The following is a 26323-nucleotide window of genomic DNA, read 5'->3' as shown; positions in this document are numbered from 1 at the left end:
TTCCACTTGGCGGACGGAGCACAGACGCTGCCAGGCGTACGACGATTAAAAAGTGTCGTACCGCCTTAGCAAAACAGCCGTCTCTCTAAGGGCGACTCGTGGTTCTATGGTTCGATTATGGAGGTGAGAATCCTGATGTAAATATAAGTCAATATCTCTTAAAGGTGACACTTCCCTCTTCATATCATGGGTGTCACGTACCACCAATGAGAATTAGATGAAGATAGGGATTTAAAACACGTCGCCTCGGCAAAGGGTAATGAAATGCCAACATGGGTGCTCTATATTCGGTAAATTATATATTCCTCCAAATTAGAGCTCGGAAGTGACACCATATCTCTATAATCATGAAGTGTGGCTCTTTAACCACTGCCAATGGACGTATGATTGTCTGTGAGCATTCTCACCGCCCCTGATTTATGTGTCTCTGTCCTTTATGTTGCTGGAGATGCTTTTTGTGGACCAGTAATGTAATATGTAAATGTAAATTTGTAAACACTACTAGCAGTCCATTAATTCTAAAATGGGTAGCTTCAGTAAAACAAACTCTCTCTGAATAAGTGTCATCCTTTTCTTCGGCGAAAAAGCTTTTTTGATACACAAGTGGTAGTGTTTTTTTTGCTTTTTGTTTAATAGAAGGATAAATCAGGATGCCTTTCAGAAAAAAAACTACTTGTATTGGGATTACTGTGTTAGTACTGAGTGCGAGTGTGAATGAATAATATGGATTATGATTTTCCAGAGAACAGGAGCCGGGAGTAAAGAATGTCGTCAGAGAACGTGCAGCGGGTAACACCTGACGAGGCTAGTCTCTCCTCCATTACCGTCAACATCAGGTGTCCTCAGGGGTGTCCGCGGACGTTTGCCAATTCCTCCGCTCTTCGATTCCACTTGGCGCAGGTGAGGAGACGGACTTGAAGGTGCTCTGGCTTGTGGGCGACGTTGGGTTTGCTTTTATGTTTGTTCTTTTCTATTATGTTGTGTATTTTGTGTGTACCTATTTGGAGAAATGTCGTTATTAGGATTTTTCTAATTAGGGAAACTTCGTAGCTGTTCAGCCCGTTGTGAAAATTATACTGATAATCAGTAGAATATTTATTGCAGTTTATGATGAGATTGCATAGTATGTCTTGAGTCGTAGATTTTCTTTTTAGCAGACTGAGTCTTAACTCATATTTTTTCTATTAAAAGAATATGTTTGATGATGTTTCATACATGTCCTGTATGGCACAATACATGTATTACACTTAGAATATATTGTTTCAGTTTCACCAGCAAGAGAAGGTGTCAAGTTCCCAAAATGGAGAAGTTTGGTACCATTGCCCAGTCGCTTCCTGCATCTATCATCATGACTTTGGGCCAAATGGAAAACATTTTCCAAAACTCAAATATCTAAAACAGGTATTGCCCGTACTATCATTATCATTTAACTGATTCAGGATACTGATACACTGGAAACCCTTATTATTTGGAAAGAGTATGATTTATCTTGGTCAGAATATAATTAATGTGATAATTTCAGATATGTTTTTTTTATTGATTTTTAAATATTGCATCTGAAGTAGATCACTCATATTTGTATATGACAGACAGTGTTTGATATTTTGAATTGGAAAAATGAAAATTGTTGATTACTGCCTGATTATCCTTACATGGTTTATCATGGTGTAAGAAACTATGGTTTTAGACTAATTTTCATGTGGGTAGTTATAATGTTGTGCAATGTAAAGTCCTGCATCTTTTAGCTATGGTACACATGCATTAATCCATTCAAACGTAGAAGTAAAGTCTAATCAGGACTTGTATTTTCTGCATGTAGCATTACTTGAAGGTTCATGCTGAGCGGTCTCATGCCTGCAACTGTGGCCAGGCCTTCAGCACCTCGGCCCTGCTCTCCCACCACAAACGCGCATGTGGCCTCCAGCTCCTCTGCGGTTGTGGCAGAAACTTCTCCTCTGTTGAGACTCTACAGACTCATGCCCGGCGTTCTGCTCATACTTTCCACCCCACTACTATTCAAGCTTTGAGGTAGATGTATAGAGAATGCTGGTTTATTTATGAAATTATGGATTGCTTTGTAACAAGAAGAGAAGGTTGGCATTTTTGTGCTTGGCAAATCGTCGGATGGTTTTAAATGCAATAACTGCGAAAACCTCAATAAATAAGTGAGACAGCATTTGTTTTGTTACAATGTGGGGAAAGCAATTTTTATCTTTCCTTTTCTTTTTTGAAGGGAAAGAAGAACATCTCTCGCAGAACCTCCTGTATCTACGCATCAGAATGGGAATAACCAGACTCAGGCATTTTGGCATCACATACCTCTTAAGTAAGTGCACCTACTTTAATAAGGCTACAACTTATCAACCCCTGAATATCAACCCCTAAAGAATGGGCCATCAGATGCAGTGTTGCACAAAACAATCACTTCTGTCTACTCTGCTTCAGTTCACACAAGAAAATGAGTTGTATTTTTGGAATCTGCTGATCACAGGCTACAGTATGAGAATTGAAAACATGATTATTTCCTGGCTTCTTTTTTAATATTGGTACAAGTTGTCCATGTCTTTACCTGAGCATTACTAAAGATAGTATGCACATCCTTTAGGGGTTAACTACAGTCGAACATAGAATTTAACTTATAATTACATTATAAGTCTTTATTGAAATTCAGTAATGTTTAATATATTTATAGTATTGGCCTCAATTTTTTTTTTCTTCTTCTTCCATGTTGCATACTAGCAACTAAAGTTTGAGTTCCCAAGCATTTATAGCCCTGCCCACCTGCTCATTCTTCGCCCACTCCAGTGTTTTCCCATGGAGCACAGGCACAAAAAAATAATTGCACTACAGACTTCAATCAATGTTGATTTACTGTTACTTTCATCAATGGCCTATACATATCTACTACAGTTGTTTGTAGCAATTATTAATTTCTGGTATTCAGAGGTAACATAAACAAGTACATATTTATAATTGGATTATATATGAAATTTACTACAACAATGTAGGTTAAACCAGAAGAAAGAGAGAGAAAGATGTGGATAGAGGTGGAGAGAGAGAAAGATGTGGATAGAGGTGGAGAGAGATGTGAATAGAGGCGGAGATAGAGAGAGATGTGGATAGAGGTGGAGGGAGAGATGTGGATAGAGGTGGAGGGAGAGAGATGTGGATAGAGGTGGAGAGAGAGAGAGATGTGGATAGAGGTGGAGAGAGAGATGTGGATAGAGGTGGAGAGAGAAAGAGATGTGGATAGAGGTGGAGAGAGAGATGTGGATAGAGGTGGAGAGAGGAGATGTGGATAGAGGTGGAGAAAGAGAGATGTGGATAGAGGTGGAGAGAGAAAGAGATGTGGATAGAGGTGGAGAGAGAGATGTGGATAGAGGTGGAGAGAGAAAGAGATGTGGATAGAAGTGGAGAGAGAGAGAGAGATGTGGATAGAGGTTGAGAGAGGGAGAGATGTGGATAGAGGTGGAGAGAGAGAGAGATGTGGATAGAGGTGGAAAGAGAAGTGGAGAGAAAGAAGACATTTGTTATAATAAAGTTCACGTACATTCCGATTATAAATATGTACTTCCAATGGCGTTTACATTACTTGTAAATACTGGGAAAACACATGATTGGTGGAAGTATGATGTGATGTCATCAGGTAGGTGAGGTTATAAATGCCTGGGAACTTCATTACGACTATAGATGACCAAAATGTTACTGCCTTTGTATCAGCACTTAGTGGAGAAGATTAATGTGTAATTAGCATGAATTAATATTAATATTAATTAATATTCTTGAAATATTCCATATTCAATATATCTTAACCCTATGACGACGGTGCGTCACACCCGTGTGACACAGCCAAATCCCGATGCCGGGGCGTCAAGCCAGTGTGACGATTTCAATGCAATATTGCAATCGCCCGGCATATGGGTCTTCGCGTAGCGAGTGCCCCGTCGGGAAAGGGTTAAAAAGAAAAAAAATTATATTGCTGCAATCCTGATAGAATATCCTCTATTCTGATTAATTTGTGTGAAGATTCTCAAATTATGATTTTAAGTAAGTCAAATTAGATTTGCATTTAGAATGATCATATTTGATGGATATCTAGATTGGTCTTTTTGAGTTACATGTTTTAAGTCAAATCATAATGTGAGGATTTATTTGACTGTTTAGCATTAGATATGGAAAAGTTTCCATCTCACAGATTTTATATATTCATACTTTCTCTAAAACAAATATCTCAATATGTATGTTAAATGATTGAGCTTACAAATGTGGTGGCAAAGAAATTAAAACCACATTTATTACTACACCATGTGATATGCCTATTTCTAACAATATATTTTACATGCTAGCACAAATATTCATGTGTGTGCATGCATGCACAAGAAACACACACACATACATGTGTGCGCACACACACACACACACACACACACACCCACACACACACACACACACACACACACACACACACACACACACACACACACACACACACACACACACACACACACACACACACACACACACACACACACACACACACACACACACACACACACACACACACACACACACACACACACACACACACACACAGGCACCCTTGCAGGCACCCTTGCAGGCACCCTCACAGGCACCCTCACAGGCACCCTCGCAGGCACACATGTACGCACGCACACAAATATGAAAGTACATACATACGTGTAAACATGTATGTTAAAAAGTGGTGGATATATTTTGTTAGCATTTATCATCAATGGATTTTATAATTTCGATGTGTTCATTACAGGTATCAGAATGTTGAAAATATCAGTCGAGGGAAAGGAAGTGTCTTGGGAATAATGGCAACCTCTACGTCTCCTACCATGTCTCCCTTCGCATCTGTTCCCCCAATCTTCACCCAGACAGCTGGTACTCTTCTGCACACCCCTTCCACTTTCAGCCCGGTGGCCCCGGTACATCTGCAACAGCCCACTCATTTACTTGCTGCTATTGCCCTTAGTGAGCTTGCTGCCACAGCAATGAAAAGGTATGTGTGTATCTGTATTTGAATATTCTAATTCAGCATTAACCCATTGCAGACGGGGTTAGATTTGCTTTCCCAGGCTCCAGGATGGGTTTTCTTTCAGAGGGAAGCAGGTTCATGCTGCATACCTTGACTTTTCCCACTCTCTTTCAGTCACTCATTGTAAAGACTAGAGCCATTTTTTTGTTTGTCATTGTTTTTTATTTTATTGTTTTGAGAGACTTATCTGTGTTATATGAAGTACATATTTATAATCAGGTTATATCTCAACTGAACTTTAATTGAACAAATGTGTAGGTTAAATCAGGAGAGCCAGAGCCAGGCCAGAGCCAGAGTCAGAGTCAGAGTCAGAGTCAGAGTCAGAGTCAGAGTCAGAGTCAGAGTCAGAGTCAGAGTCAGAGTCAGAGTCAGTCAGAGTCAGTCAGTCAACTAAAATGGTACTATAGGGTTCATATTAGCTTATTATTTTTTTTATACTCAGTGTGATAGAAGTATTACTATTTTATTGGAGGATAAGAAGCAGCTTCATTTTTTTTTCATATTTGTGTATTTGTGTATTTTTTTTCATATTTGTATATGAATATGAAAAATATACCCTTTCACAATGAAGAGTTAGGGAAGAGGAAGGAAACCTGTGCTTATGACTGTGAGTGCAACAGTGCAAGGCATCCCTACTGGCACAGGGGCACATTGTAGACACTGGGCAAGGTTTGAGTTACCTTCTTCTCCTTATGTCTGCACATCCTTCATCAAAGTCAAGAGGTGGACATTTTGCTGTTTGCCATCGCTCTCTAAAGATAGTGCTTGCAAGAGACCATGGATTTGTGCCATTCAAGGCTCTCTCTCCTGCTGGTGCCATATATACTTAGTGAAACCCGTTTTGCTTAATATTATTTTAATTATGATTGCAATTACTCACTTACTCACTCATTACTCATAGTACAATAATATAACAGTGATCCAAAATCCCCCAATGTCATATATGTCGTAACGCCCGTTGTTAGGCCAAATTTCTTGTGCCATATATTCCATGACACGTGTCCGCAATGGGTTAATGAATGATCTTTGGAATTCAACTTATTACAGACTTGGTGCAGTTTTTTCTTTAACAGTATGAAAGAAATTCCACGTCAAAAAACTATAATGCCTCTATTTAGATATGGTTGTATTTTTATTTTGATGAAATATTATGGATTATCCTCCACTTAATAGTTTTGTATGGAGTGGTTTACATGGGAGAGAATTTGACCATTAGAAATGTCTCTCTTTAGAAAATAGAACTCTAGCCAACTATGCATTTAATACCAATCTGTAGGTAGCATAAGAAACATGTGGCAGTAATCAACCCAAAGTTATATAAGAAAGATCTAATCCTTTTTTCTTCTTTTTCTCTAAACAAAGAAACTGTCATTCAGGTTTAAGAGCAAAATATACAGCAAGCAACTTCTTACATATGTAATATAGATGTGTAATATGGGTGTATGCCATCATGATTTGAAAATGCTGGATTATTTAACGCTTGGGTGTAAGTCTCATTGGAACAGCAGGATTTGTACAGTATTTAGAAACCAAAGATATTCAAGATATCCCTTGTGCTTCTACAAGAAGTGTTTAAATTAATGTGTTTCTAGAATGAATTAAAGATTTGCAATATTGCTACTAAAATCCCATGGTCCTACAATAGAGAGAAAGATTTTATCCTACTAACAGTTACAGAGGATCCCCCATTAAAATTTAGCCTATGATTATTGGTCCTCAGTAAGATCTGCTCAAAAACTGGGATATTGGGAAAACAAAAATATACCATTAGGGGTTGATCAATGTCCATGAATCTGAGATGTGTCCTTTGTAAATTCCATTATTGGGAAAACAGTGTTCTAACAAGCAGTAGATTCAAGGAAAAGGAAAAATATAGGTTTACTTCATGTAGATATTTTCTGAAGATTCCAAAATATATTTCAAAATTATGAACAGAATTTTAAATTGTTTCAGTTTTATCATTTTAATTTCCTTTCATTGAAACAGGGTGGCGTGTGTGGATGTTGGCGTTCAAACAGAAGAAAACTCAGTCAAACGTTCAAGACGAAAATCAGCTACAAGTGACTGGAATATGGATGATGGCAATATTACTATTTTACAAAGTCAAAGCAAGCGAAAACGAACAGCGGAAACTCAAACTAGGCTCACTCATAGAGACAGCAAACGATTGAATAACAGTTCACAGTTGCAACTGCCAGGCAGCATCTCGAGTACAATTGGCACAGGGAAAGGAAATGGTCATTGTGATAATGACACCACTTTCCTAGAGGTGGGCTCTGATATGTGCAATGATGAAGATGATAGTTCTTTGGGAAGTTTAGCACTACAAGTGGACTTGCCAGAATTTATCACAACTCAGCAAAGCACATCAGGAACGCAGACAAGTCCACGTGCACCTGGACTGACTCATTCCCACCTCAGTAACATAACCATATCCCTTTTTGATCGGGCTTGTGGGGATGATGAACCTGGAATAACTCCACCATCTATGACCTCCATTACAGCTACACAGACCAATGAGCATCTTGATCCCTTTGCAACTACCCAGCTGCTAATTGACGCCGACGAAGACTTACTGGGAGTCGTTGGAGATACAACCAATATAGCAAGTCAGAGAGCTCCAACTTTAGGCCACATCCGCTCATCCAGCATAGAGACTCAAACCGACCATGACGTACTTCTGAGCGGGAATGCCGGGGCCCCTGATGATTCGGACGAAATAATCTTAACCACCACAGAAACCCAGACTGATCCAAACAGCCTTTTGATTTTGAGTGGAGATACCACTTGCCAAGGTCCTGGGTCATGCCAGGTTCCTGGGCCTTGTCAAGGACATGATAGTGACAGTCTGTGGTGCACAAGTGAAACTCAGACATATGAGGATTTTTCAGATATAGAGCAGTTCATGCGCTCAACCATTCACACACAGACCCCAGATCACAGTCACAATGAACTTTTCCCAGAGTTATCATTTACCCACACTCAAACACAGACTAGCCTTGATGATCCACCAGCACTTGTCACCACACACACTCAAACACCAAAGAGACGACAGTTGAATTCTGGTATACCTAACAGCTAGTTTATTTACACTTACTTAAATTGTGTATATTTGAATGTTCTAACACATGCACGCACTGTATATGTATATGTAAGTTTATATGTACATGTGGAAGAAAAAACAACATGCACATAATGGTTATATTTATATGTATATATTCATGTATATGTAAATATGTATAGATGCCTGTACTAGATTATTTTTCTTTCTAAATGAATGCATTTCATTATATTGCAGTACTTATTCTTGAACTTTGTTGACATTAGATAGGCTCAGGATTTGTGAATAACGATGAAATATAATAATTAATCTGTTGGTGCTGGAAGTGCTTGTACACAGGCCTCACCCATTTACCCAGTCCCTTGTTTTTTGGTCATTAATTTTTTTTTTTTTTAACCAATGTTAATGTTATGATCATGCTAATTATATTTTTTATGACCATAATAACAGAAGTGGTAATGATATTATTTAAAAGATATTTTTCTCCTAAAAATTCAAGGAACAGATTAAATATGTTAGGTTAAATAGGCTTAGTAAAGGACTCTTAAATAACAAAGCACATGCAGAGCCATCTGTGTAAAAAAGTAATGATAAAAGAATAATTAAAACAAAACCAATAGCAGACAATGCATGTTTGTTGTCAGTTGGTTGATAGAAAGGAATATCAAGTTTAGATCATACTGATTTGTTCACATAGGCTTGTCATTTTCTTAATGGTATTAACCCCTTCAACATGAGGACGTGTATACTGCGTCCTTGCAGCGCTTGCGTCAAACCCGAGGATGTGCGTACTGCGTCATGGCTGAGTTCTGGTGGAATTGAGTTTTCTTTCTTCTGGATACTGTACGAGATCTTTCAGAATGGAGGTCGGATATGATACGATATATTACTTGACTTTCATTATTATTACATAAGAGTGGGATTCGCTTATACCAGGGGAGGCATTGATGGGCCCTGCTAGCAATCATTTTATTATTTATTTATGGAACATTATGTAAAAATATAAAACATTTTATGATTAGTTTACCATACTATTTCAATCGTTTTCTTTGGTCATCTGAGTGAGGCCTCCCACCAAGGTCATTCTTTCCATCTCCCTCCCAACCCATGTAAATAACTTGTCACATGCATATGGGGGAAGAGGTTAACTATGCATATTTTGATATATAACACATGATGATTATGTAGAGGTTTTGGCTTAAAACTTGTCATGTTCAGTAGCGACGTTTAAAATTTGGCGCGCGCCGGCAGCTCGGATACAGCGTGAGGGGCGTTTTCTACTGCCCATAGTGGAGGGGTTAAACTTCTCATATTATCATTTAATAAAGTTATGACAAACTAATAATGTTGAATTCTACGAAAAGAGATAGGAGAACTGTTCATTTTATTATACTGGTCTTAAACTTCTCTATAGGTTTTGTTTTTATATGTTTGAGTTTTTCAGTTATCTTTTGCTTTAAAGGAGTTCCCAATTTATCAAACTGATTTGATAAAGTTTATTGTTTTAGAAAATTCAGAAAATGTCATTACTTGAAGGCCTTATAATGGAACTAACAATATTGCTATAAAAAGGATCAACAGGTATGGTTTAGAGTTTACTCATCTCTTGGTAAATCTTCAGCTAGAGCCTTCACATAGTATTAAAGGAGCTGCATTTTTATATTGTCATTCCTATAAAGGATCATCTCACCAGAGAATGAAAGTTAAACAATCAATGAACTCTTTTATTTTCCTAAATTCTACTGTTAATTACATATTTGTTACATTTATAAAAACACCCACACTTTTACTAGCATCACTTTGACAAATAATTACATAGAAATCAATCATGATTACATACAAAATGATGAATTAAAAATTTAAGTAGAGCAATAATTTGTTAACATGAGTCAGTGGTAAAATAAATTCGAACACTATAATTTGGTACTCAAGTACCTTTAATTCTAGACACTCATAATTGCAACTTCATACATGTATTTTGAGTAAAGTTCACAAAGAAACTTACAAAAAGTAAAAAAGTTATATATATTTTCAATTTGTAGTATGAACAGAGTAGATAGGAGACCTGTTTTGAAGTTAAGAAGTTGATAGTGGATTTCAGAATCTTTTACCATTATGTAGGTCATAAACACGGAAAAGTCACTGCGATATAAGTTTTTCCCAATGGATCAGTATCCATTTTGCAGAAAGATTACGGAGGAGAGAAAGACACTAAAAGATTATTAGAATAGAAGGACAAATCTTCATTACTGGTAGCCGTTTAATATAGGGAAATTTTTAATGAAGCATAGAAAAGTAAGGTACATCAGGTTTTCTCTTTTTTTTTGCAATAAAATGACTGAAGTTGTGCAAATGAAGTGAGGTAACTTAGAGTTGTTTCTGTGATAAAATACATTAGGAAAAAATAAATTACCTTAATCATAAAACTCACAAAAAACAAAATAACTAGGTCTTATAGAATCAAAAGTGCGTATTTCCCCCAAATCTGTTCATTAGAAGAAATAAGTAAGTCTATATTCTGTCATATATTTTCTTTACAAAGATACAAAGTCAAAATAATACACCATATCTTGACAATATTTTACTTTGAAAATGTTAGAGAGAGAGAGAAAGAAAGAGAAAGAGAAAGAGAAAGTGACAGAGAGAGATTGAAAAATAAAGGTAATATGTAAATCCAATATATGATAATCTGAATTTGCAAGTAATTGTATATCTCTGAAGTCTTCTCATGAATTACAGATTCCTACTTCCTTTCATGTTTACTGACCAACAGCTTTGTTATTTTGTGCTTTCAAGGGGATGTCTAGTTCATTAATTTGTGTTGGTATTCCCATACTTCAAACATAATATGAATTAATGTTTTTCAACATGTTAATATGACTAGTTTATTGAGCAGAAAAGCTAATAAAAATATCTCATATAAACAAGACTATAGGTGTTTTTTGTTTTTTTTACAGTACTCATGAGCATACCAGCACAAGTGGTAAACATTATATTTCCCATATATAAGAATTACCCAAGGTATAAATAATCAATCTGGGTAATTTACATGAAAAGGAACATTACAAAGTAAACACATAATGCACATACACAAACTTAATAAAGGCAAGTTAAAGCCAAACAACGTAAAACTCCACATTTTCTTGCAAAACAGTAAGTCAAAGAAAAGAATAAAAGAAGGAAAAGGAAATGTCAGATTGCTAAAATTGCAATATTGAGCTGTTCATGAGTGTCAGTGGTTAACTGCTATAAACTCTTTGTTCTTTTTCTTTATATAAAAGATTTAAAAACGTGATCAAATGTAGTAGCGCATGAAAACATACCAATTGTATACGCTTTATCTAAAATCCATTTCGTTCTAGATCTGTTACAAAACTGTTACTTCTCTAAACATGCAGCTTTACCGTTCCTATGGGGTATGTCCAATGCTTTTCAACACTTCCTTTTCAAAAAATCTAACATATGAAAATAATATTGAAACACTTTAAAAATGCAAAACCTCAGTAATGATAGTGAAATTGCTTCTCATATACTGACCTAACACTTCTACATTCAACCCCTTGAACATAACAGAAGACCAATAGTACTGCTATAATTATAATAATGCCAGCGATACTCGTATGAGATGATTTTATCCTATTTGAGATCTATGGGCTCTGTGTGTGTGTGTGTGTGTGTGTGTGTGTGTGTGTGTGTGTGTGTGTGTGTGTGTGTGTGTGTGTGTGTGTGTGTGTGTGTGTGTGTGTGTGTGTGTGTGTGTGTGTGTGTGTGTGTGTGTGTGTGTGTGTGTGTGTGTGTGTGTGTGTATGTGTGTGTGTAGTGAGTGTAGTGAGTGTAGTGAGTGAGTGTAGTGAGTGAGTGTGCGCTCGCTTGCGTGCACATTATGAATAATAATATATGTAGATATATTAGAAAAAACTTTGTTTCCAAAAGTTTGAACTTATAGATAAGTGCAAGTATAGATTCAAAACTTTTCTGTTTGGCTGTATGGATGGAAAAGCTCTTTTCAAACAATTTTCTTTATGGAAAAACCAAGAAATATTGGGGGAAGGGGTAAGGCCTATAAAATCCAAACAACAAGAGAGCAACTGTGTTAACATAAAACGGGGGTGGGTTTGTATGAGCACAAGTATATCTTTACATATAGGTGAGCATTAATACATTGTGGAGATGTGTGTAAGGCATAGCAGGAACATTCCCAAAACTCTCTTATCATACCACATAGGGGTTATGCAGATTACATACAAAATTCTCACAAAATGGAAATATAAAAGGAAAGCACTATTTACATAATCTAGCTAAAGGTATAGAAGATAAGTTGTCAGTCCATTGCTACTTGAGTCATGAGACTAACTTTAGACTTTTGTTTTGTGTGTCCCAGTGCAGGTGAAGCCGACCTGCTTATAGTAACTGGACACATGTTTAACAATGTGCAATGTGACATTTGCTTGTTTAAAATATGTGGTTACCACATATTGATAAGTCAAGTTATATATACACACAGCATGAAATTTCATACTTGTCCTTAATCATAAAATCCTGGAAGGCATACTTTTTATCAGATTTGGTGTTCTACATGACTCAGTTTATACATTCTGACTAGCAGTTATGGCACCTTTGATCAATAGCACAATGAAAAAAACATGGTACATGACAAGCTCTACATACACAAATTCTCACTGATCATGAAGAATATAAGATGAATAAGTTGAATTAGATTTTTAACATGTGCAACGTCACTTACTATCCTTTACACAGAGAGAGGACTTTGTTGCCTTATAATCACCATTGCATGTTCAATTGTGTGACTGCAGATTGTCCAGTTATACTAAACTCATTCTCTCCATACATCAACTAAAGATTTCTAAATAAATCAGAACTTACTATTTCCATGTAATATTCTAAATATAAAAAGGGGCATATTTGGGCAAATTATCAATAAAATATCTCATAATCCATCTGACTTCATATAATATGGAAACTACCCTGCCAAGACCTTGCTCTCACAATTTTTTGTAAAGTTTAATACTACGTATGATTTACTTCCATAAATTTCCATTAATCCTTCCAATTATTGACTGATTTTTTTCTGCTTTCTGTAGACTAGATATACCACAGACTAGGGCTTTAAAGCATCTTTGACTTATCCCTTTTTCATTTATGAAAAAAAGGACTTACAGCTGCCATTGTAAGCCTTCAAATAATCTCAGCCATACATAAACTATTCAAAAATGATGATTTCATGGATTTAAAGTGCAGCATAAGGCACATGATTAAATATAGGACTTGATTAGATGTTTTATCCCCATGGAAGAAACATCGATAAAGTGCCCCGATAAATGCTTCTCTCTTTTTAAGCTGATCACCCATCTTCATTATCCATTCTTTACAAGTGAGGTCATTAATTTAAAATATTGTCTGTACTAAAAAATAAAAAATATATATATACAGAAAGCACATTATATTGACTATGCTCGGCCATACAGCAGACTCTCCAATTCATATTTTTTTACCTTTTGTGCGCCATACACAACCGTTTGCTTCGAACCCTCTCCAGTGTCTTGGAGATGCCGTGCTGTACCATTCCTTTCAAAAAAAGATGTCTTCAACAAAGCTTCCCAAACAAAGTAAAGGAAAACACATTATTGAAAAACCTCCTTTAACTGGGAACAACTGTAAGAGTGACACGTTTATCACAGCGTAGCAGTTGGGCCGAGCATAAACCTTACTCAGGACGACCTAGCATGAACTGCGGGTCAGACAACAGAGGAGTCCACTTGTGCCCTCCTTTTGGCATCTAAGCGTTGAAGTTTGCTATCTACTTCAGTTGTCATTTTTAGTAAGTCAGGTTGTCCTGGAACTGAAGTCATGTGAGAACGAGCCGACCTTCTTGATCCGTGACGAGTCAGAGTTCCTGTCTGGGGAGTTCCTGGTACTGGCCGACCAAGAGCATTCATATAGTCGGCAATAAGTAGAGTCAATTCTAAGATCTGTGGGTAGAAAAAAAAGAAAAAGAGAAAAATCATTCAGAAGTTCATTGCTATTGATGTACTAAGTACTTATTTTACAGATTCATGAAAAAAAGGAATATCTAATGTTGTTTCAGACAGAAATATGCTTGAAATGGATGATGGCATTTTGTAAAAGATTAGTCTTTGTTTGAGTGTCATTTTCTATCCTTATCTTACAAGGAAATCACACTAATAAAAAATTCACGCATCAATATTAACATCGGAAATATTGTAAAAGGAAAGATGGCAATGGTTTATCAAGCAAATCAAGAAATTATTTTCTGTTTTTCTTTGTTTTTTAACATCATGTTTGATCAATCATTTTAATGAAAAGAAGGGAAAATGGAAATGGAAGAAAAAGGGAAGATTTTAAGCTGTCCAATTCTTAGACATAGAAAGATAAAACACTTTCATATATGAAAGACACACCCTTTTTAAGCTATCCCTACTGGCATTTAAGCCAATGGTGCATGAAAATAAATAGAGCCGACTTGCCATGGCAAATATTAAGTTCATACTCAGGAGGTAAAAATAGAAGCATGGGGTTAATAATCTTCCCCTTGTATTTGATACTGGACAAGCTGATTATTGCTTTCCAAAAAATGAGGGTTCAGGCCGACTTTGGAAAACTGCTGCTCAAGAACTGTCACTGTCATAAAACTCCAGACCCTTAGCGCAAAGACCAGAGAGCAACCTTTCATTGTCATGGCATGTATAAGTGCCCTCTGGTCCATCCTCACCATGGCATGAGTTAAAAAGTGACACTATACCTAATGTCAATGATAACAAATATCAAAGGTAATTTTCTTGAACAAATCTGAAGATTTTCATATCATATGTTTCTTTATCTATCATTCTCATCTCATGCAAAAGCCCTTAACCATAAACAGTCATTTAAATTTCCCCTAAATAGGTTACATCTTTCATCCTTGAAAAATTTGTAGCAAATCAACAAAGAAGACATAACCAAAAAACTTTTGTTGACTCCTACAACATGCCTTTGCATCACTCACATGCACATACCAGCTCAAACCATATTAAGATTGCAGAAGCCTGTCAATTACCTTTGGTTTATTCATGCACAAGAGTAGTTTGTGCGTCCCAGGGGGATGGTGAGAGCCGTCCTCCTCAGGTGTGTGGACTACCAACATGAAGTCCTCTTGACAGCCACCAAATGTCACCACAGAACTATACCCATACCTGGAGACCCAATTATCTGTGTCAGTTTGTTAACGGAGAGAATATATGTGTGTGGAATAACATACTGTGCTGCAGATGATGGTGAATTTCCTTTCATTTATCATGCAACCTTAAGGGACGGATATCATTAAGCTGTTAGTCATACCATTTTGTGGTAACAAACCTGATTCTTATCAATGTAAGTTATGTTGATAATATTAAGAATTATGAAAGGGGATATAATTTATTTTTAGATTTGGTGCACATTCCTTCTACAAAATGATAATAGATATATTTTTAGATGAAATGCAAATTTTATTTATTTATCTATCTAATTTTAAAGTTACCTCATTCAAAGATATTTTATTAAGGCACACTGTTCATATGATTTATAACATTCGATTCACTGGAATAAAAAATAAGATTAAAGATAAGGAAAAGAAAAAGGAAAAATAATGTAAAAGACAATATTCTAAGGTTAATCAGTTGTCCATGTCATAATGCATGATGAAACAAAGAAACAAATTTGCATAATTTATTCTTAGTGAGGTGCATTTCAAATAACATGAGGTGAAACTGAGTAATAATCAAAGACGATATCAAAAGAAATTCAGCCCTTCATTATCAATCCTCAAGTAAAAGAAAAAAGAAGTTGTATGAAATAGAATAAGATAAACTCCATATACAAAGTAATAGATCACATCAATCAATACCTGACAATGGATGCCATACTGCTTTGGTCCAGTAAGGTAATGGCATCTTCACTGACAGCCACCCACACTGGAGTTGGAGGTCCCTCTGGGGATGGTGTTGCCGCAGGGAACAGAGTGGCTCCGAAATATGGCCACTTCCGCGTACATGTTAAATATATGCGGACACAGTCGCTTTGTGTTCTCCCACGCAATCCAATCCATTTTTCTTGCAAGCTATCAAGCACATTTCTGAAAACAAACAAAATGGTTATATTGCTGGGTTAAAAAAATCAAATAACTCTAGGTGACACACATAACTCCAAACACATTCATTACCATTATATTCACATCACTGACAGTTGTATACTAACTTTGTTTCTTCCTCATTCAGGTCCTCTCGATATCTCGCAGGATAGAACTTGTTGAAAGCCTGCTGAATGTGTGCCGAGGAAGGACCCGATGAACCTGACCCTCTTGTTCTTTCACTGTTAACTTCTCCCATGTCAATCTATATGGAAAATATTTTATTAATATCAAATGCTACCCAATGAAAACTAGAGTTATTATTTTCCCTAATACTTACCTGTACCTCGATCTAACAATACAGGATACTGATTTCACTCACAAATTTAGACATTATGTTTAAGCTAAGTCTAATACATTTACTTTTTATTTTTCCAAAATTCCTATCAATGACCCAAAAAACCTGGAATTGAAAGAAACGTCATATGGCAAAATCTAGATGGAGGTACTTCATTTTTGAGAACCTCTCTTTTTAATATCTTAACCCTTATATCTTTTAATAAACAGTCAACATTCATTATGCCAAGATTATCCCAAAAAATAGTTTATTGACTTCTTCCTATTCTCATCAAATGGTGATAAAGAATAGAGAAAAAAATATTAATAGGTGATATACCACTAGATTCTCCAACCATTGAAAGAATTACATACTTGGGCCATGAGGGTTGCCAGTTCTAATGCAAGTTCTCTGGTGATGGGGAATTTGCCTTGCTGAATCTGCTGGTTGACCTGATAGCAAAGCAACAGTTTCTCTCGGTCTGTTTCATGTTTCCCAGCGGCGCGACAGTACAAGCGTGACCTGAGTAGACAATAAGAATCATTTATAACATATCTGTATTTTCCAACTGTTGTTATGGATTGTTCTCACTTTCCCCTAAAATGTAAAAAATATGTTTTCTTGTATCAACCTTTTTTCTACTAGTAACAAACGAGCAAATGATCTTACTTATAGAGAAGCCGAATAACTTTGGTGTTCTCGAACTTGCCCGAGCCCTTCTCTCTGAGGGCAGTTTCCCATTTTGAAATAACATCACATAGCTGAAATTGCAGAAAAGTTCATTACAAAAAATGTAATTTCAAATTCTAAAAGGAAGACAGACTATACATCAAATTGCAGATATGGTTTGAACACTCTTTACAAAATCTGATCTTAAAATATAAAAACATGAAGCAAAAATGACTTAAATATTTGAATCTGAATACAAAAATATAATTTCCTCTAAATTGCACTAAATCCCCAACCATACATACCTTCCCATTGTCCATACATACCTTCGCATTATGATTGAGACAGTGCTCTAAATCTTTCTCAATGGGATCATCTGAGAATAATGCAAAGCCCGACTGGTGGACGTCACGGCAACCAATCTCTTGGTTCAGTGATATCAAGAACTCATCAATGGTGGTTGACCCATCAAATCCAATGACCTGAGAAATATTTGTTAATGTAATTTATAGCTTTGAAGTATGAATATATCTATCATCTATTTTTTTTTCTTTCTTTTTTTTCTTTTAATATATGATTCTTCCATGATTAACAAATCACAATAGATTTAAAAGTGAGCCTTTCTTTATAGGACTTTTTCCAAAAGAAAAAGTTCAGGATAAAAACAAAATTAATTCCTACATACCTGGTAAGTCCCATTGATAAAGTGGACGGGTATGGCATGGGGGAGAGAGTGGTGGTAAGGGTTCTTGAGTAGGATAGACAGGACCTCCATTCTAGATGGCTTTGCTTCACGACCCCCATTCTCTAAGGTTCTTTCTAAAGCTCGTTGACAGTATGCAGCATATTTGCCGACTTCAGACCTGCAAGCAAAATGAAAGCAGATTAGTAAATATAACAATTGCAATCAGTTTTTTTTTTAATGAATTTCTAAATTACAAATATTTGTCTCAAGTGTGTGTGTGTGTGTGTGTGTGTGTGTGTGTGTGTGTGTGTGTGTGTGTGTGTGTGATATTATGTACTTGACAGTCTAGAAATGAAACATTTGATACAAATAAACTACTTTTACTCACAACAGAAAAAAATTTACTTGAAAAAAAAGCATTAATATTGATTCCAAAAATGATGAAACAATATCTATGATATCACTGTTAACAATATGAAATGAGCTTTTCTTAATTTCTATGCAAATTTCACCACGAATAAATCAACATAGTCTGAAGGCTTACTTGGTATCAGCATTCCTCTGAAGGTGAAGTTTGAGGTACCACAGAAGCTTATTATTTTTAGGCACGAAGAGAGACACAGCCAGAGCCAAGAACTGCCAGGCCTGGATGAAGGTGAATGACGGAGGGTTGATCTTGGGGTCGGCAGGCAAGGGCTGTCCGCTTCCTAGTGTTGGGGATGCCTTCTGTGCGCCAGAGGAGTCGCACAAGAAGAGTGACTGTGTGGCACATAGCAACAAATTCTGGGAAGAGAAAGTAAAATGCAGGTAAGAATTTCCTGTTGAAAGAGGAAGGAAATAAAATTGATACATCTTAAAACATTTGCTTATAATGTATCTTCTGATCTTCCTGGTCTGAAATAAAATTCATTGTTATACAATTCTGCAAATAATACTGAAATATTTGAAAAATAGTAAGAATCTTTTTTCAACATGTATAATGCCTGCTCCCCACCATACCATAGAACACTGAATTTGTTATAAACTCAATAACTTAAAATGTGTTTCTTGTATCAATGAATACACTTTAGAATAACATCAACCTTTATTTGGTATTTTCTGATGTTCTGCATTGAAAGTGTCTTATATAATCATAACAGATAATTAAAAAATACAATTGTAAGACTTTATGGGTCTTAGCATAAAATGTATAGCATGTGGGTATAATGTTTATCTATGAGTGTGCTTGTGAGCAGGATAAGAATTTGGAAAGCCTTTATGGATATTGTCTCTTGTTCAAAGATACCCAACAGGAAAGGTGATAGTGATTAACAGAAGCTACCTTTTGAAAGGGATCATTGAGAGTGTAAAGAGTTAGACACTCCTTGTACTTCAGACTAATTTTTATCATATATCTTTTTAAGGAAGAAGAGAAAGACAGACAAGCAAAATCTAGGCTTTGTGAGAGGAAAATAATGAGGGCAGCTGAGAAGGCTTGATACTTAGAAATAAACTGTGCAAAAATTATAGTACCTGAATGTAAACCTTGTGCTATCTATTACAAATCTGTATGTGTAATGGATATAATTGGTAATGCAAAGCTACGAACACAATTTAGGGGAACACAGATTACCATACATATTGTAAATATTTTTTTTTTCTGTGATCTTAATGTTACTGTTACATTTTCTGAAGATATAATATGAGAAGCTGGGGGGCAGGTTTTCATTGGACAGAAAAGAACTGTTTAAGGAAGGAAGTTCAAGGGCCACATTCTTCTTAGGGTTCCAGATGCATTTTACCTTGATTAAAACAGAAGAAAAACAACATTAAGTATGGAACCAAATATGCATAGTGCATACTGTCTGACTTTTCACACATATTCATAACTATTAACATATGTGAAAGTCTTGACATTGCCTAAGAATGCTCATTTCTTCTTTGGATACACAACATCCCAAATGTGATTCAAAATCTTTTCCTAAAGCTTGCTAACACTGCTAGAGCCATTCCTTCCTCCTAAAGTAAATACTATGACACAATGCACCCATAATAAAAATATTTCATCTAGATATACAGCCAACCATGCACTGAGCTAATCAAATGCAAAAAACTCAGAACTGAATTTGCTATGATCAACTGCAACCTCAACTAAAGTGAACAATCTTTAATGGATTCTTCCAACTTTTTATATTCTTATCATTATTTTTCTTCTTAGGTTAATCATTTAATTAAGGACACTGGTTTTGGTTTCAGGACACTGAAAAATCTATTCCTTAAACCACTGGGAGAAGAGAAAGCCAAGGGACATTTCCTCATCTTGAGAGCTTCCTGTGAACTCTGCAAGATCTCTTTACAAGGCATCGTTTCAGTTTAAAAAAAAAGTGACCAAAACCCTCCACCACAAAGTTCACTGGCAACTCACATGGTCATCGTTAAGGGCAAAGTAAGATGGAATCACACAGATTTACAGGCATGTTTAGTAAGTGTACAGTTTGCTTTAGGTCTGATTAAGATATTTGGTTATGGGGGTGAAGTTGGGTCAAGTTAGCTTATGACAGGTTAGGCTGCTTTGGGGCTTGACAAGTTACCTCGGCATAGTTTGTAGTTTGCTTAACTTAACTTATTTGTTATATCTAAGCATGCTTATGATAATATCCAAGTCTTAACTGACTGCTTCCACATCCTTTAAGTATCCTCATATATAGTAATTTACTCAATTTCAGAAAGTGTAATTTCCAATAAAAATTCTTTATACAACTGGATATTCAAAAGAGGGTTAGTATTTAATATCAAGCCAGAACCAAAGATATATGTATTATTGTTTAAATTCATAAAGAGGTTTATGTGATTCTGAAAGACCACATGTTAAATCTGATTTCAATGAACACATAAAGATTATAACAAAGTCAGCAAGACTGTCCGAATGCAGACTTATGTAAACATGGGTGTTTTCAGTTTACACTTCACAAATATAGAAATGGAAATAATAACTATTAACTAGACCTGGTAACTTTAACGTTCCTTTGGTTTACTAACAATTCTTAAAAGTAATGTTCAAAACGATAATTTAAACTTATAAGACCTAGCCTACACAAGATTCCCATTAAATTACAAAGGAATAATATGTTATTGTAGGGGCTTAAATGTAACATTTTGTTGATGATGTTATTGCACAATCTTAAATTTAAAATCCATAAACTACTAGCATTGTTTCTTATTTAAGTATGTAGTAATTTCTTGGGGGGGGGGTCAATAATGAATACATTAAGGGTATAAATATAACTCACACTTCAGTCACAGGAATGTTATCATGAGAGCATTTGTGGATATGAATTGATCTTTAGACGAGACATCTAGACACTTTACAATTATCACAAATAAATGGAAAACCTACAGTTCTAATTCTCCATCACATAATACACTTAAGTCTTATGCACTCTTACATATAATCACGGTTACAGATACGGTACACATATTTCTTAAGTAATCATTAGACACTTAAATTGTGTGAACTTTTCTCCATTCCGTCATCACTGAACCAATGATGAGAAGGCTTAACCAACTCAAATCCCCCGGTTGAAACAGTCATACCTGTGATTACAGTTGAGCCAATTTGCTGCTATGAAAGACAATTTCTCTTCAATTAAAGCTTCTTAAACATTTTACAAGGGAAGGATGCAGAAAGGACAAGTCTTTATATGTCCCAGCTAACAGACAAAACTCACACTGGCTCACAAATCTGGTGCACTAAAGGAAAAAAAGGGAAGAAGAAGAAGGAAAAGAAGGAAAAAAGAGAACATAACATAAGAAACTAAAAGAGTTTTTTGGAATGTCTTCAAGGAAATGACTCTGATGGAGACAGCAAAGAGACATACATCAGGCAAGTGATATTTTAAACCATGCACAAGTTTATGGATAATGAAAATAAAATATTGCACTTTGCTATGACTTCTAAGGGGTGAGAAGACCGCAGTAACATCTGTAGCATATCTTGTGGCACATGGCTATACATAGCTGTGAATGTATTGATGCTGTAATGTTTTTGTAACACTGATAGAACAAGCATTGTGTATGTGTAAGGTGATGGGTAGGTTGCATTCTTTTGCTAAAGCAGGACAGCCCCAACATAACAAAATGTAACTTAAGTTTAGGGTATAACTTGTTTTTTTTTTTGATGACTAATAACTAATAAGCAGCTGTCATCCCATTTATTCTTTTGATTCTTCCATCTATTCCTTAGCAATGTTTATTTTAGGCTTATGAAGTGTTTTGGATAATCAATTACTATAACAATTATGAAGTGACTTTCAATCATATATGGGATGACAAAAGTCTGATGGGTAAACGAAATCAAACAGCAAAGGTTACATCACAATGAGAGACTCTATATTCACTAAAAATCTAAATCTTCTTATGCTCTTTCAAAAAAAAAAATTGAAGAATATTAAGTCAAGTTTTGTCAGCCATTATATACATAAAAATAATAGTGCTGGTTCCTATCCCCCAGAAGGAGGGTAGGAAGCTTAAAAGAGCTTGACAGGATGGCTGATATCACCTGACACATCTAATAGGTTTATCTAACTGACATCGCTGATCCACCAGACCATTGCAACATAAAGCAGACACACTTACTCGGGAGTGCTTGATTTTGTTCAGTGTCTTGGTTACCTGGACCCCTGGCTTAGCTTGCAGGTGCTTCGATGTCTGCTTGATGAGTCCACAGAAGAGTTCAGACTGTAGTTCAGGGTATGTGAGGCACTGCTGGAGAGCATTCTGACACAGAACCACATGGTAATCTATACCCGAAGAGTCCATGAGAACAGATGTGTACAGCTGGCAAGACTGTTGTTAGGGAATAAAAGCATTAACAAAGTTATAAATGTTTTTTATAATATGTTTCCAAATATGCATATGCAATATTACCCTGATAATCATAAATAATCAAAATAATAATGTTTGCAGCATACATTTATGCGCAAACAAAATTTCTTGATTCATAAAACACATCAGATATTCAAGGAAGATACACCATCATCCATTTAATAGGTAACAAACCTTGAATAGCTTGATAGCCTCAGCCTGCAACTGGGAGGACGGGAGAGAGGTCAAGGGAGAAGTGATTGGGTCTTTGCTGTGTAGGAGCAAAGGGTGCCTCCACAATACGCAATCTGTTACAAGGAGCAAACAGTTGTGTTTTCTAAAAATGAAATCCAAAGCTTTATTTGTTTTGTTTCAGTTGTATATGTATTGCATTTATATTTCATAGTTATAAAAAAGTAATGCAATGAATTACAGCAGAAAAAACCATATACTCACTTGGGTCACCATCAAGTTCCATTAGCTTCTGAACTAACTGCTCGTACTGGGTTCCTGCATTGGGACCTCCACCAGACACTACAGTCAGGTGGTATAACCAACCATCCTACAAGAAAGACAGAATTTCCATGAAAAAAATCTGCTGTTGATTTAAAAAATTGTTGGTAGATTATATAAAAAGATATAAAATCAATATATTACATCGAACAATGGGCCTGAAGAGAAACATTTTTCCTGGGCTGTTAGGTCTGTAAAAACCTAAATACTTTCAGTTCTCTCAATTTAAGAGAAAAATTTGGGGAATATAAGATGTCCTCAAACATCTCTTTTACCTTTCTTTATCTACTGCAGACCACCCTTGATAGCATAATCAGAAGAAAATCTTACCTTATCCTGTTTATTAGGCATAATGAGGTATGTTGGACCTTGGTGTGATGGGAATATACCAATCGTCAGGTCCTCCTTTGGAGTGTCATCATCAGTGGGATCGTCTCCTTCAGAATCGGAAACCTTTTCAACCTCCTCTACGCGAGCATCCCTCATATTGATTTGACCGATAGGATTCTGATAAAGCAAGACGTAAATATTTAGTTTTCACTGCTTGATGGAAAAAAAAACAGTACATAGCTGAGCTTTGTAAGTTCATACAGAGGAATAATATTCATCAATTATATGGTCATCAAAAGAAAGGCTTGGTATAAAAAAGATGGACTATCATTTCTTCTCTGGTAGATTTTGTTTTAACATCAATTAAATTTAATACTACTACTACTACTACTACTATAAATAATAATAACAACAATTATAATAAAAAGCCATACCTGATCATTAGGGCTCTTGAAGTAGATGAACATTTTGCCAATGAGGACACACCAACAGCGACGAGCATGGCCATGCTTCACCTTTGTCAGCCATCCTTGTATGGTTGGCTTGTTGTCTTCTTTACTCAGGAGGAGCTTTGTGGCATTACGTCGCAACACATTCTGGAAGAAGACAAACAAATGATGACTGATATCTGGGTATTCGATTCTATCTTCATTTGATGTCTTTGTCTTATTTCAAAAATTACTTCAAACAATATAAAGTGAGAAAATACTCTATAGTAAATTACCTGCAGAACTCTAACCCAGTCCTCGACCAAAGCAGTATTGTCTGCTGTGAGGTAGTAGGTCTTCTTGCCTGTGTTGACTTCAAAGGTGTGCGCCCCTTCAGATCGGGTAACACGACAGACTTCATTAAGGGTGATTTGACCTGCAGGCTTTCGGTGTATGTCACTCTGTTGAAAAATCAGAACACATCGTATCCTAATTTACTAATTCTGAGTATGAATTTTACTCCTGTCCCTTCCTTTAAAGGAAACCAAGCAAAGTTACTAAAAGGCAACTGGCATATATGGCATTTAATTTCTCAAAGTCTCCAACACCAATTTACTGCATTACAGACCTGACTCTTCCAGTAAGTTAAAGTTCCATCCTTAAGAACAAAGTAGCGTTTCTTCCAAGTTTTGAGTTTCCCGCCCAGTTTTGTCAAGTATCCATTCTTCTCCAAAGAACTCTCGCGCCGTGGTGACACAGTGCCAATGCTGTAGGGTGAAGAGAAAGTTAGAGACTATGTAACTGGGAATGGCAACAGAACAACTACTCATTCATGGACAGCAACTGCAGTTATTGCATTTAGATAAGAGTCAAGTGGAATTATTTAAACTTGGAACAGTATATATAAATATACTCAATGATGAGCTGTAAAGAAAAATGTTGCTAATCATTAATTTTTTTATCTGTCTTTGGTTCCTATTTTGATAAAGCTATCAGTCACTACCTCACACATTATTTTGATTGAAGTGTTTACAATATATCACCCCCAAAAAATAACAAAGCTGAAAAATAACAAAAGAAAAAGCAGAGGGCTATCTGTGAAAGAAGACTAAGAAGAATAAGAACAAAACTGCTGAATATACAATACTTGAAATAACTTACTGGCTTGAGGTAAGTGTGTTGGTTGTGGTTTCTACGCATGACGTCCTAGCACTCGTAGTGGTGGGAGCTAAAGTTGACTCCAGAGACCCACTGTCACTCCGTGCATCTGGTGGAATTGCGTAGTCATCAGACACGCCAGACTCAAAGGAAGTGTCTGGAAGAGGGAGGAGTAATAAAACTTTCAAAATATACAAAACTTTACATAGAGGGGACTTCTTACAGCATCTAACAACTTGGTCTCCTTGTTTGTGCATATTTCACACCTTTGGTAAAAATGTACAGCAAGTGAAGGCATTCTACATTTTTTCTTGTCCATTTAGTTATATGAATTTTCTAGACATCTTGAAATTGTCTTTTGAGCTATTCATCACTTCAAGTAATCCCTGGAATGTAGGTTATCAAATATTCCTTTTGACAATATACTCTGAACTCAGCAATAACAACCATGGACAAAAAGTAACATGGGTGCTCTTGGTGAGAATGGATCACACACACGCATGCAAAAAGACCACCGATAGTGAATAAGAAATGAAAAGAAAAAAAAAAGAAGAAAAATCGTTGAAAAGAACTGACACACTGATTTTCCTCCCATTAATGTGTACACAACAACCACAACGAAAAGAAGACATGAACAAAATGAACTAAATAGCCAAAGAAGATAAAAAAAAATTAAGTAACAGAAATAACAGAAATCAGAATCCAACCCTTAATATCTTAAAATACCTCCTCCCTTTCTCTCTCTCTTGCATACATTTTTTTCAACATATTCAACACTAACAAAAAGCCTTACCTGTCCAATATGTATGGGAGACAGCCTCTTTAAGTCAAACAAATGTAACTAAACAAAAAATAAGTCAATTATAACAAACCCGGTAGCTTAAGGGTAGGTATAGCGTCTGGTATAGCATCTGGCATAGCATCTGGCGGGATGGCATAATCAGCATAGTCTCCTGAATCTTGGGATAAACGACTGCTATCTGTGAAATAAGAGCACATAGCCAACTTAACAAAAGAAAAGTGTGCTAGCTAATAAACGAGCCACCTCCTACGTGTCTTGGTAAGAGGAGATGGCTTCAAAGAAAATAATATAATGGTGGTTATAAATAAAGT

The 26323-nt window shown here is 36.0% G+C and overlaps 2 protein-coding genes across 12 annotated transcripts in view; one reads left to right on the top strand and one right to left on the bottom strand.

Moving 5' to 3' along the window:
• Window positions 1–9838, top strand: Asciz (ASCIZ zinc finger protein). Of its 3 annotated transcripts, none has more exons than XM_043027075.2 (8): window positions 1–123; window positions 743–900; window positions 1267–1401; window positions 1820–2028; window positions 2234–2326; window positions 4787–5026; window positions 7049–8839; window positions 9419–9838. In XM_043027075.2, exons 2-7 carry the CDS (start codon window positions 766–768, stop codon window positions 8142–8144), a joined length of 1908 nt encoding a protein of 635 aa, XP_042883009.2. In that variant the 5' UTR covers window positions 1–123; window positions 743–765; the 3' UTR covers window positions 8145–8839; window positions 9419–9838. The 3 variants fall into 3 exon arrangements, with proteins under 3 accessions (XP_042883009.2, XP_042883008.2, XP_042883010.2); XM_043027074.2 differs by lacking the exon at window positions 1–123 and adding an exon at window positions 173–290; XM_043027076.2 differs by lacking the exon at window positions 1–123 and adding an exon at window positions 463–483.
• Window positions 9834–26323, bottom strand: part of LOC122260009 (uncharacterized protein CG43867) — a gene marked incomplete at its 5' end in the record, with an annotated part of 29933 nt that continues 13443 nt past the window's right edge. For 2 of the 9 annotated variants that reach the window (XM_086538901.1, XM_086538904.1), the window contains 18 exon segments: window positions 9834–14113; window positions 15199–15334; window positions 16027–16254; window positions 16377–16513; window positions 16960–17107; window positions 17255–17346; window positions 17560–17736; window positions 17940–18117; window positions 18484–18722; window positions 22554–22763; window positions 22977–23089; window positions 23238–23343; window positions 23625–23801; window positions 24059–24220; window positions 24349–24513; window positions 24681–24819; window positions 25214–25367; window positions 26083–26190. In XM_086538901.1, the coding sequence (XP_086395027.1) occupies window positions 13880–14113; window positions 15199–15334; window positions 16027–16254; window positions 16377–16513; window positions 16960–17107; window positions 17255–17346; window positions 17560–17736; window positions 17940–18117; window positions 18484–18722; window positions 22554–22763; window positions 22977–23089; window positions 23238–23343; window positions 23625–23801; window positions 24059–24220; window positions 24349–24513; window positions 24681–24819; window positions 25214–25367; window positions 26083–26190 (2903 nt within the window). 9 annotated transcript variants of the gene reach the window in all.

Source organism: Penaeus japonicus, unplaced genomic scaffold (assembly GCF_977035675.1).
Source record: "Penaeus japonicus unplaced genomic scaffold, GWHDUDI00000001_assembly GWHDUDI00000008, whole genome shotgun sequence".
In the NCBI taxonomy this organism is placed as follows: domain Eukaryota; kingdom Metazoa; phylum Arthropoda; class Malacostraca; order Decapoda; family Penaeidae; genus Penaeus; species Penaeus japonicus.
Note: the sequence above shows the minus strand (reverse complement) of the source record. Positions and strands in the feature narration are given on the sequence as shown.